This window comes from Phaethon aethereus, assembly GCF_964289735.1.
Source record: "Phaethon aethereus genome assembly, chromosome: 1".
Lineage (NCBI taxonomy): Eukaryota > Metazoa > Chordata > Aves > Phaethontiformes > Phaethontidae > Phaethon > Phaethon aethereus.
This window is the reverse complement of record NC_138575.1, coordinates 162,031,767-162,044,719: the sequence shown is the minus strand read 5'-3', so window position 1 is coordinate 162,044,719 and position 12,953 is coordinate 162,031,767. Positions and strand designations below refer to the sequence as shown.

General features: G+C 49.4%; 1 protein-coding gene across 5 annotated transcripts in view; it reads left to right on the top strand.

Annotated features, from left to right (window-relative positions):
* FARP1 (FERM, ARH/RhoGEF and pleckstrin domain protein 1) overlaps window positions 1–12,953 on the top strand; it is a gene marked incomplete at both ends in the record, with an annotated part of 174,550 nt that overhangs the window by 138,663 nt on the left and 22,934 nt on the right. For all 5 annotated transcript variants that reach the window (XM_082009256.1, XM_082009255.1, XM_082009254.1 and 2 more), the window contains one exon: window positions 1,336–1,469. In XM_082009256.1, coding sequence (XP_081865382.1) covers window positions 1,336–1,469 — 134 coding nt within the window. The remainder of the gene's footprint in view (window positions 1–1,335; window positions 1,470–12,953) is intronic.

Sequence of the window (12,953 nt, the reverse complement as noted above, 5' to 3'; positions counted from 1 at the left end):
AGCATGGTTGTTACAGGCAGCAAGATAGCTGTGGCTCCACTGCCTGCCTACCCTGGCTCTCTGGGGAAGCCGGGCCAACGAGGGAAGAACCCAGGTTTTGTGGGACGATGGTCATCGCTGCAGTCTCAACAGCAGATATGCTGTTTTCACCTTCTGTTTCACGCAGTGGTTGCAGAAACATAAAAGTTTTAGCTCTTCAGAGCTAAACCCCATTTCCCACGCTGGCCTTTATTCTTGTGGTAGGCAAATTTGCATTCGCTGTGTCACCAAGAGGCATACAGTTGGCTCTACAGTAATCATCAGGCCCGACAGCTGTGCCCTATAGGTGACTGGCCCAGGAGGCCACTGAGTGAACAAGTAGCCAGTGTCATTGGAAAAGGTAGAAGGAATGATTGTCATGCATGAATTTTGAAACTTGGTAGGTGTGCAGTTCTTCAACCTTAGCTCTGCTCAGTGCAGAGATAAAGCAGGGGAGAGGGAGTCTTGGGAGGGGTCTCTCTTTATCTCAGGTCTGGGTCAGCTCCAGCTGATGCTGTGTCAATCAAGACTGCTGTAGCAGCCTTCTATGGTCCCAACAGCCTTCTAGGCACTGCTGGAAGTCAACCATAGATAGCTGGAACCCCTCAGGGCAGTGAGGAGGGAGTGGTGTTAATCACGTTGAAGATAATAGTCTCTGCCACCTTGGCAAACCCCCAAGTCCTATGGCTTTACATCACCCCTGTGTCTACTAGAGAGAACTAAAAAGAATACAGAGCAAAACTGAGCAGGAGCCTGTTGCAGTCTTAACAGTGTTTGGCACTGACCCTCCTGTTTTCTGTTAGTAGCATCCTGGAAGTGCAAAGCACCATCCTTCTACTTGTTCACTTTGCAAAGTGCAGAATGTTCTCTATCCACACACAGCAACCTGGGCTTCAGTGCTTACTGTACCAACTCCTGTCAAAGAAATTTCAGACAGAACTCAGCAAAAGAAAATGCAGAGCATGTTTTTTGTTTTTACTAGAACGTTTGCAAGTGTTGCGAGTATTGCAATACTCTTTCTTTTGCACCTGCAGTGTTTGCAAATTGTTTGTGTTGACCAACCAGTTCGGGCTTGAAAAGAATTTTCAAGATTTGATCAGTGATGGCCAAAGGGAAAGGAGTTTCTTTTTTAACCATGCAGGGCCTGACCACTGATAAAAGCACCAGTTCAGCGTGTAGGAGTGTCAGGGGTAGCTTGGGTTGTATTCCTAGAGCCAGCTAAATAAGGTGCTTACTGGGTTGGGTGTATAAAGACAGCAAATGATCATACCTGCTGCATTCCACTGCCTGATAATTCTGCTTCTTTTTTCTTTGTAGTGGTTTCAGAGTGCAGTGAGTAAAGAGGATTGCATGCCCGAAACACTGAAAAATCTCATTTTCTCCAACTTCGAACCTTTGCACAAATTTCACACTGGTTTTCTCAAGGAGATTGAGCAGAGACTTGCTCTGTGGTAAGGCTGTTTTTTGTTATTTAGCTGTGTTATTTCATGCAGTTTAGCATTTTTGCATTCCCTTTTTGCCAACTCTTTGTGATCTACTGTAGTGACTCACTTGTGAAAGTCACAGATGTTGGTTATTAACAGACATATTATATATGGGTATGTTGAATCATGCTTTGTTCGTATTTACTCGACAAGCTCTGAGTATCTCAAGTCAGGTACAGACATATGCAAATGAGATCATAATTCTGGATGAAGCTTTCTCTTGCCAAATGTCAGTGTTTCTATATGGCAGCTCTTCTGAAAAACATGTTGCAAGCAAGGCTTATCAGTAGTAAAGAGGCAGCGGTGAAGGACCAAGTTCTGTTTCTGTCAAATAGATGTAATCTGGGGGGCAATTTCAGAGACCAGCTTCCCATCCTGCAGCACTGCAGCTTTGACACTCTCAGGGTCTACAGTGCACTCTACAAATCAACAGAATGTTAGAAGAGGACACTGGGCTTAAAAATTATCTATCCTTAGCATAATAGTGACAGTAGAACATGGCATTTTTGTGAAATAGCTATGAAGTGAGTAATTCTTCCCTGGCAGGACTTCTAGTTCATTTAACCACTGATACCTGAGCAGAGGCAGCACATAGAAGCCCTTTCCTTGCTCTGATTAGACCTGTCTGGGCTGGATTGTCTTGCTCTGTATAAGCATTTTTCGGTACTTTATCTTCAGTGCTGGGAGCCCAGCTGCTTCTTCTTGGTTAGAAAAGTAACACTGGAAGAGCAGGTGAAAGCAGAACAGGCAGACCTGATGAGTGCTAATCAGTTTAATGCCTCTTTAACTAATAAATAAAACCAAAAGCAGAACACAGTCTTAGAGTGTGTGAATTTAGGTCTTGCTTGTGGTGTGACGAGCAAGGTCACTGAATGAAACACAAGACATTGCAGACTCGTGCTATCCAAAACCCACCCCACACAGTTCCAGAATTAGTGCGCATTTTCTGGGAAGAGGAGAATGTGATCCTGCCTCTTAGAGCTGACATCCTCACCCTCACCTGGAAGCTGACGCTTCCTGAAGGACAAAAGGGTCCAGGAAGGCTGGACATGCTCCAAGAAGGAAATCTTAAAGGCGCAGGAGCAGATGATCCCCATGTGCTGGCGGGGAAGGCAACCAGCCTGGCTGAACAGGGAGATTTTGCTGGGACTCAGGGAAAAGAGGAGAGTTGATCACCTCTGGAAGAAGGGGCAGGCAACTCACGAAGAGTACAAGGATCTCATTAGGTCAAGCAGGGACAAAATTAGAAAGGCAAAAGCCCGGCTAGAGCTCAATCTGGCCACAGTCATAAAGGATAATAAAAAATGCTTCTACAAATATATTAACAACAAAAAGAGAGGCAAGGAGAATCTCCATCCCTTACTGGATATGGCAGGGAACATTGTCTCCAAGGATGAGGACAAGGTTGAGGTACTTAATGCCTTCTTCGCCTCAGTCTTTAATAGCCAGTCCAGGTGTCCGCAGGGTATTCAGCCCCCTGAGCTGGAAGACACGGATGGAGAGCACAATAACCTGCCCATAATCCAGGAGGAAGCAGTTAAGGACATGCTAAGCCACCTGGACACCCAAGTGTATGGGGCCTGATGGGATCCACCCAAGAGTACTGAGAGAGCTGGCGGAGGAGCTTGCCAAGCCACTCTCCATCATTTATCAGCAGTCCTGGGTAACAGGGGAGGTCCCAGAAGACTGGAGGCTGCCAATGTGACACCCATCTACAAGAAAGGCCAGAAAGAGGATCCCGGGAACTACAGGCCTGTCAGCCTGACCTCCATACCGGGGCAGATCATGGAGCGGTTCGTCTTGAGGGTGCTCACAGGGCATATGAAGGACAACCCAGGGATCAGGCCCAGCCAGCATGGGTTCATGAAAGGCAGGTCCTGCTTGACCAACCTGATCTCCTTCTATGACCAGGTGACCCACCTAGTGGATGAGGGAAAGGCTGTGGATGTTGTCTACCTGGACTTCAGTAAAGCCTTTGACAGCATCTCCCACAGCATTCTCCTGGAGAAACTGTTGGCTCGTGGCTTAGACAGGTTTACTCTTCGCTGCGTGAGGAACTGGCTGGATGGCCGAGCCCAGAGAGTTGTGGTGAATGGCGTTAAATCCGGCTGGCGGCCGGTCACAAGCGGTGTTCCCCAGGGCTCGGTTCTGGGGCTGGTCTTGTTCAATATCTTTATCGATGATCTGGATGAGGGGATCGAGTGCTCCCTCAGTAAGTTTGCAGATGACACCAAGTTGGGTGGGAGTGTTGACCTGCTGGAGGGTAGGAGGGCTCTGCAGAGGGATCTGGACAGGCTGGATCGATGGGCAGAGGCCAACTGTATGAGGTTTAATAAGGCCAAGTGCAGGGTCCTGCACTTAAGCCACAACAACCCCATGCAACGCTACAGGCTTGGGGAGGAGTGGCTAGAGAGCAGCCTGGTGGAAAGGGACCTGGGGGTGCTGGTTGACAGCCAGCTGAACATGAGCCAGCAGTGTGCCCAGGTGGCCAAGAAGGCCAACAGCGTCCTGGCCTGTGTCAGAACTAGTGTGGCGAGCAGGAGTCGGGAAGTGATTGTACCTCTGTACTCAGCATCGGTGAGGCCTCACCTCGAATCCTGTGTTCAGTTTTGGGCCCCTCACTACAAGAAGGATGTTGAGGTGCTGGAGCGTGTCCAGAGAAGGGCAACAAAGCTGGTGAGGGGTCTGGAGCACAAGTCTTATGAGGAGCAGCTGAGGGAACTGGGGTTGTTCAGCCTGGAGAAGAGGAGGCTGAGGGGAGACCTTATTGCTCTCTACAACTACCCGAAAGGGGGTGGTTGTGAGGTGGGTGTTGGTCTCTTCTCCCAAGTAACTAGTGATAGGATGAGAGGAAACAGCCTCAAGTTGCGCCAGGGGAGGTTTAGATTGGATATTAGGAAAAATTTCTTCACCGAGAGGGTGGTCAAGCATGGGAACAGGCTGCCCGAGGAGGTGGTGGAGTCACCGTCTCTGGAAGTGTTCAAAAAACGTGTGGATGTGGTGCTTCAGGACATGGTTTGGGGAACATGGTGGCGTTGGGTTAATGGTTGGACTTGATGATCTTGAAGGTTCTTTCCAACCTTTGTGATTCTGTGACTCTCACAGGGTCACAGCCTCCTTCGGGTATCCCGCTGCTCCAGCATAGGGTCCTCCCCGGGTGCAGGTGGAGATCTGCTCCAGCGTGGAGCTCCATGGGCTGCACGGGCACAGCCGGCCTCGCCATGGGCTTCCCCAGGGGCTGCCAGGGAACCTCTGCTCCGGCACCTGGAGCCCTTCCTGCCCCTCCTGCTGCTCTGACCTGAGCGTCTGCGGGGCTGTTGCTCTCACGTGTTCTCACTCTCTCCTGGCTGCACTTGAGCAGTTTTCTTTTCCCTTGGGAACCCAGACAGAGCTCCCACGGAAACATGCAGCTGCCCAGGTCTCAGACTGCAGGGAGTGCCAGAGCCTTGCTCTGGCAACAAGTGGCTGCAATGAGAACTGCTGCGTCAACTGTGAACAGATGGACAACCTGCTCAGCCTGGTGGCAGAGCTGTGCGAGGAGGTTGAAAGGTTGAAGAGCATTAGGGAGGCTGAACAGGAGATAGACTGGTGGAGCCAGGCTCTGCCCTTCTTGAAACAGAATTGGGAGCATCTTCCAGAGAGCACCCAGGATCAAAGGGCCTCTGTGTCCTGCCCCTGTCAAGCCAAAGGCAGAAGCCAAAATAAAAGAGTGAGTGGAGGCAAGTCCATGGTAGGGACAGCAGACAAAATCACCTCTTGCCCACCTTACCCCCCCAGGTGCCTCTGAGCAACAGGTACGAGGCTCTGGTTGAGAAAGAACAGCCAAATGAGGATGTGGACAACAGACAAGCTACACCAGAGTTGTCTACACAGTCAGACAGGCCTACTGCCCGTATCGCCACCCCACACAAAAGGAAAAAAGAAGGGTTGCAGTTGTAGGTGACTCTGCTCTGAGGGGAACAGAGGGTCCAATATGCCACGTGGACCCTCCTCACAGGGAGGTCTCCTGTCTCCCTGGAGCCCGGGTTAAGGACTAGCAAACTTCCTAGCTTAGTGAGGTGCACAGATTACTACCCACTACTGATTTTCTATGTGGGTGGAGAAGAAGCAGCAATTTTAGTCCACAAACAATTAAGAGAGAGTTTAGGGCCTTAGGACCATTAGTGAGAGAATCTGGGGTGCAGGTTATTTTTTCTTCCCTCCTTCCAGTTGAAAAGCAGTGACATTGGAAGGAACAGGAAGATACAATCTATCAACATATAGCTCCGTGGCTGGTGTTACCGCCACAATTTTGGTTTTTTTTGATGGGATGTCATACACGGCACCACGAATGCTGGCATCAAATGGGAGACACCTCTCTCAAAGGGGGAAGAGGGTCTTTGCCCAAGAGGTAGTGGGGCTGATTGACAGGGCTTTAAACTAGATGCGAAGGGGGAGGGCGATAATAATATCAAGATTGTCTGTAACAATCGATCGACTCCCTTCCTGAAATGCCTGTACACCAACGCACGCAGCATGGGGAATAAACAGGAGGAACTAGAGATCTGGGTGCGGTCACGAGGCCATGATATCATTGCGGTCACGGGGCTATGATATCATTGCAATCACGGAGATGGGGTGGGATAGCTCGCATGACTGGAACGTTGTCATGGATGGATACATCCTGTTTAGGAAAGATAGCCCAGGAAGGTGAGGTGGTGGTGTTGCTCTTTATATATGTAAAAAACTGGAATGTATTGAGCTCTGTCCAGGGCGGGGGTGAAGCCCCTGTTGAAAGTTTATGGGTAAGAATCAAGGGGCAGGCTAATATGGCCGATATTGTTGTGGGTGTTCACTATAGACCACCAGACCAGGAAGAAGAAGTAGATGAAGCCTTCCACAAACAACTAGAAGTAGTCTCAATATCACATGCCCTGGTGCTTATGGGTGACTTCAATCACCCAGATATTTGTTGGAAAGGCCACACAGCTAGGCACGCACAATCCAGAAGATTCCTGCAGTGCACTGATGACAACTTTCTGATGCAGGTGGTGGAGGAGCCAACGAGAAGGGGTGTGCTGCTGGACCTTGTATTAACAAACAAGGAAGGACTAGTTGGGGACATAAAGGTTGGGGGTAGCCCTGGCTGTAGTCATCACGACATGGTGGAGCTCAGTATCATACGAGGAAGAAGCAGGGCAATTAGTGAGATGGCGACCATGGACTTCAGGAGGGCTAACTTTGTCCTCTTCAAAAACCTACTTGTGGACTAGGACTCTAGAAGGTAGGGGAGCCCAAGAGAGTTGGTTAATATTCAAGCACCACTTCCTCAAAGCTCAAGATCGGTGCATTCCTTTCAGTAAAAAATCAGGTAGAGGGGGCAGGAGACCCCCATGGATGAGCAAGGAACTGTTGGAAAAACTTGTATGGAAGAAAGGAGTTTACAGTAGGTGGAAAAAGGGACTGGTCGCTTGGGAGCACTATAGGAATGTTGTCAGGATATGCAGGGATACAACAAGGATGGCCAGGGCCCTCTTGGAACTAAATCTGGCGAAGGAAGTAAAAGAGAACAAGAAGGGCTTCTTAAGTACAACAGTGGTAAAAGGAAGACTAGGGAATATGTGGGACATTTGGTGAATGAAGTGGGAGCCCTGGTGACTGACAGAGGAGGCAGAGAAGGCAGAGTTACTGAATGCCTTTTTCACTTCAGTCTTTACTGCTAAGACTAGTCCTCAGGAATCCCAGACCCTGGAGGTAAGAAAAAAAGCCTGGAGGGAGGAAGACTCTCCACTGGTCGATGAGGTTTGGGTTAGAGATCATTTGACTGAACTGAACAAATCCATGGGCCCTGACAGGATGCACCTGCGAGTGCTGAAGGAGCTGGCTGATGTTGCAACACCTCCATCATTTTTGAAAAATCATGGAGAATGGGAGAGGTACCTGAGGATTGGAGGAAAGCCAATGTCACCCCGTCTTCAAAAAGGGCAAGAAGGAAGACCCGGGAAATTATATACCGGTCAGCCTCACCTCCATCCCTGGGAATGTGATGGAACAGCTCCTTCTGGAGGCCATCTCTAGGCACATGGATGAAAAGAAAGTTATCAGGAATAGGCAGCACGGATTCACCGAGGGGAGATCATGCTTGACCAATCTGATATCCTTCTATGATGGAGTAACTACCTGGCTAGATGAAAGGAGAGCAGTGGATGTGATTTACCTTGACTTCAGTAAGGCTTTTGACACTGCGGTGTTCCCCAGGGCTCGGTTCTGGGGCCGGTCTTATTCAATATCTTTATTGATGATCTAGATGAGTCTGCAGATGACACCAAGTTGAGTGGGAGTGTTGATGTGCTGGAGGGTAGGAGGGCTCTGCAGAGGTATCTGGACAGGCTGGATCGATGGGCAGAGGCCAACTGTATGAGGTTTAATAAGGCCAAGTGCAGGGTCCTGCACTTTGGCCACAACAACCCCATGCAACGCTACAGGCTTGGGGAGGAGTGGCTGGAGAGCAGCCCGGCGGAAAGGGACCTGGGGGTGCTGGTTGACAGCTGGCTGAATATGAGCCGGCAGTGTGCCCAGGTGGCCAAGAAGGCCAACAGCGTCCTGGCCTGTATCAGGAATAGTGTGGCCAGCAGGAGTAGGGAAGTGATTGTGCCCCTGTACTCGGCACTGGTGAGGCCGCACCTTGAATACTGTGTTCGGTTTTGGGCCCCTCACTACAAGAAGGATGTTGAGGTGCTGGAGCGTGTCCAGAGAAGGGCAACGAAGCTGGTGAGGGGTCTGGAGCACAAGTCTTATGAGGAGCGGCTGAGGGAACTGGGGTTGTTTAGTCTGGAGAAGAGGAGGCTGAGAGGAGACCTTATCGCTCTCTACAACTACCTGAAAGGGGGTTGTGGCGACGAGGGTGTTGGTCTCTTCTCCCAAGTAACTAGCGATAGGATGAGAGGAAATGGCCTCAAGTTGCGCCAGGGGAGGTTTAGATTGGATATTAGGAAAAATTTCTTCACTGAGAGGGTGGTCAGGCATTGGAACAGGCTGCCCAGGGAGGTGGTGGAGTCACCATCTCTGGAAGTGTTCAAAAAACGTGTGGATGTGGCGCTTCAGGACATGGTTTAGGGGACATGGTGGTGCTGGATTGATGGTTGGACTTGATGATCTTAAAGGTCCTTTCCAACCTAGTGATTCTGTGATTCTGTGACTGTCTCCCATAACATCCTCATAGTGAAGCTCAGGGAGTATGGGTTGGATGAGTGGACTGTGAGATGGATCAAGAACTGGCTAAGCAACAGAGCTCAAAGGGTTGTAGTCAGCGGCGCAGAGTCCAGTTGGAGGCCTGTAGCTAGTGGTGTTCCCCAGAGATCAGTACAGGGTCTGGTTTTGTTCAACATCTTCATCAATGACCTAGATGAAAGGTTGGAATGTACCGTCAGCAAGTTGATGATACAGAACTGGGAGGAGTGGCTGATACACCAGGAGGCTGTGCTGCCATCCAATGAGGTCTGGACAGACTGGAGAGTTGGGCGGAGGGGAACCTCATGAAATTTAACAGGGACAAGTGTAGCGTTCTGCACAGGGGGAGGAACAACCCCATGCACCAGTACAGGTTAGGGGTTGACCTGCTGGAAAGCAGCTCCATGGAGAAAGACCTTGGAGTCCTGGTAGACACTAAGTTATCCATGGGACAGCGATGTGCCCTGGTGGCCAGGAGGGCCAATGGCATCCTGGGGTGCATTAAGAAGAGTGTGACCAGCAGGTCGAGAGAGGTTATCCTCCCCCTCTACTCTGCGCTGGTGAGGCCTCATCTGGAGTATTGTGTCCAGTTCTGGGCTCCCCAGTTCAAGAGAGACAGGGAACTTTTGGAAGAGAGTCCAACAGAGGGCTACGAGGATGATTAAGGGACTGGAACATCTCTCATATGAGGAAAGGCTGAGAGACCTGGGGCTGTTTAGTCTGGAGAAGAGAAGGCTGAGAGGGGACCTTATCAATGTCTATAAATATCTGACGGGTGGCTGTCAGGAGGATGGAGCCAGACTCTTTTCAGTAGTGCTCAGCGGTAGGACGAGGGGCAATGGGCATAAACTGCAGCATGGAGCACTGGGACAGGTTGTGGAGTCTGCTTCTCTGGAGACCTTCAAAACCTGACCAGATGCGTTCCTGTGCAACCTGCCCTAGGTGATCCTGCCTTGGCAGGGGGGTTGGACCAGATGTTTTTCAGAGGTCCCTTCCAGCCCCTGCCATTCTTCGATTCTGTGATACTTAAATACATTATCCCATCACCATCACTGATGGGCTCGGCCTTGGCCAGCAGTGGGTCCATCTTGGAGCTGGCTGGCATTGGCTCTATAGGACATGGGGGAAACTTCTAGCAGCTTCTCACAGAAGCCACCCCTGCAGCCCGCCGCTACCAAAACCTTGCCACACAAACCTAATACAGTAAGCCTTTTGTTTTCCAGCGTTTCCTTTCGTCCTAAGGCTATGGTTTCAGAGAGCAGTAAACCTCAGTTTAAGGCTCTTAATTTCATATTTAAACTGCAATTACTCTGTGATACAAAGTGCTGATCTGCTACGAAATTACTTTGCAATCCAAATTTATTCAAAAATATTCTGCTGAGGTAACCGTGTCCCAGCTGAGCACCTCGTTCTGACTTTGTCAGCTCAGCTATTGCGTGTCCTTCCACAGTTAGCGTAAAGCCACTGGGGATTCTCTGTCGGCTGCTCTGATTCATTTGACAGAAATGCAGTCACGTTCCTGCCCCTGGTCTGCATCCAATTTGCAACCGATGGCGTGGGTTTACCTAACGTAATACCACTGTTGTAGGCACTGTTTGCTTCTGAAGTTCTGGAAGAGTTGAATACACGCCTTAGGAAGGGAGGCGGGTGTGCTGGCAGGTGTTATTTTGGAAGTGTTGGTGTTTTTGTATGATGTCGCAGATGCCAAGAGAAGCTGCAAGCAATAAACTGTCCTACAGAGACAACTGTTTAATTAAACGGTGAGTGACAAAAATAAACAACCCCTCAACGTGTAGAAGAAAAAGCTGGTGGCAATGTGCTGGGGAATTTCTTCAGCAGTGTCATCAAAGTTACTTAGCTCAGTGCCTGTACTGTCATGATTGTATCTATGCCTTTGGTCCCGGGTGGTTTTAAGCCAGCGGGGCTTTATTCACCACCACAGCGTAGAGCCTCTACATCAGCTGCATAGCTCCTCACAGGCCTGGCTGAGCTGGTGGCACTGCTGCAGGCAGGTGTGGGCAGGATTCGAGCCAACTCATTTAAATCTGACTCTTCTGTGTCAGCTCTTTTCAATTTCCAGACAGGTGGAGAGGGGAGGAAGGTGGAACGTTTGTCCCGAGACGTGAGCATGCTCTGCATTCATCAGAGGGTGGCATGTCCTATGAAAAAAGGGCCTTTGAATGAAAGGGTTGTGGACTTCATCAAGCTACTGGAAGTCCCTAGCTGCCCAGGTGTGTTGTGGGAGCTTGTCTGAGAAGAAGAGCCTCCCATGACCAGTCATCTGTGTTCCCCTAGGGAGTAGGATGCAGGTTTTATCAACTTAAAGTGCAGTTCAGCCTGCTCGCTCTGCCCAGACATCAGTGTGTTCGTCTAAGGTTTGTTTCAAACCTTTGTGCTGCCTGTTGGAAGCTCTTACGGGAGGCCATTCCCTGCTCTCTTAGGACTTGGATCACGTTGAAGCTGATGCTCTGCAAAAGAGCTGTGAGGAGAGCAAGGCCAGGGGAGGATCGCACGTAATAATTGTTAGATGGCTCTGTGCTTTTAATCTCTGAAGACATCTATAGACTTTTAGTATTTGGCTCAGAGAAGCTCAGGTTGTGCACGTTATTAAAAGCATTTCTGGCTTGCTGAAAGGCTTCTGAACTGTTGGAATCTGCCGTCGGAGGCAGACCGTTTGCTACTGAATGTCTTAAGGGCTGGTATCCTTTTGACCCAGTTATAGATTCTGGCAAGTCTGATTTGTTTCTTTACACAATTCCCCTGTTTTTCTGTTTAGTACTGCATTTCATAAGAGCAGCAGAACTTGGTGTCTAGTGCACAGTGAGAAAGGTCTTAACAAGAGGAGAATCGATGCTGACACCAATAGCCAACTGTAGAATATAGGAAGTTGCTGCATTTTTTACAGCCGGAGTTTCTTTCTGGCCATGAAATTGAGCAGATTCGTGTTTTTTTAATTGCACAACATCCTAAGATCAGTCATACCATGCTCTGGTCGATGCTTCTGCCCTGCCTGTACTTACTGCTGCATGAGGACCCCCTAAATCCCCTTGGTTGCCCCGACTGTGCTGAGTCCTCTGTTCATGAGGGTGACCACGTTCCTGAGACCGAGTGAAAATACTTCACTAGAGGCCCTGTGGTTTAAGGAGAGGAAAGATGATGACCTTTAGTGCAGGCAGGCAGGAATGGGGCTCTGCCCTCTCACACAGCAAGGGAGGAGGAGGGAAAAAGAGGAGGAAGCTGCCTGAGGTGGGAGAGGGAGCGACACACGTCAGGCTGTCCTGTTAGCAAGGGCCAGGAGAGCTGTGTCCAGCAGCCGGGCATCCAGGTCCTCGTCCTGGCTGCCAGGACTCATCCAGGCTGCTCTCAAGCAAGGCTTTAGGTGCAAGGCCAGGTGTTCCCAACACTTTTTGTTGGGAGGAAATATGGGAGGCATTGTCTCGGTGACTTAAAAGCTGGCTCCTATTTCCCAGGGCCTGAGAGAACTTATGGCAAGGAAAAAGAGGTGTGGGCAGTGCAGGCAGAGCATGACACGCTCCATTAGCATCTGGCCAGTTGAATCTGAGATGTCGGTTAGGTTTTGCTCCTTCATTTATCCAAACTGTTTAATGAGCTATTCATTTGGGCAACAAGCACCATTTTCCAGAAAAAAAATTGAGCTTATCTTCCCACACCTCTTTAAATGTTTGTATTACAAGTTTCCAAACTGGTTTCTGTAAATTCTGACAGAAGGTTCAAATAGAGAACTGTAAGTTTCCGCCCTTGGTCAACCACTAAGCACTCCAGAGGGCAATGCTAGGGCAAGCCAGGATAGCCATTTCTGCCCTAGAAAGCCCCATCAGGTAGGGTGAATCTGCATTTTAGGCCTTATCCATGTGCTGGGAAGAAAAAGCATTACATACTTCCCAGAAATGCAGGCAGACTCATCTTCTCCCAGGGAAGCCAGCAATTTGACTCCCAGTTCACAGGCACTTCTGAGGAAAGCTGCTACACAGTACTACCAGATGTGGCTGAGAAATGTGTGGCTGGTAATTTGCAAAAAAAAAAGCTCTTAGATCTTAGCATATGAAAGGAGAAGGCTCAATCAGGATTCATGGAAGCCAGTTTGAAAACCTGTAATAAAAAGCACTCAGGGAGGTGTAGGAAGATGAGCTAAATGTTGATTTCTTAACCATTTTTTGTTTGGGAAGTAGTACTTGGGGTCAGGAAGAACAGCCTAATAAACAGTTCATATAAACAAGGCAG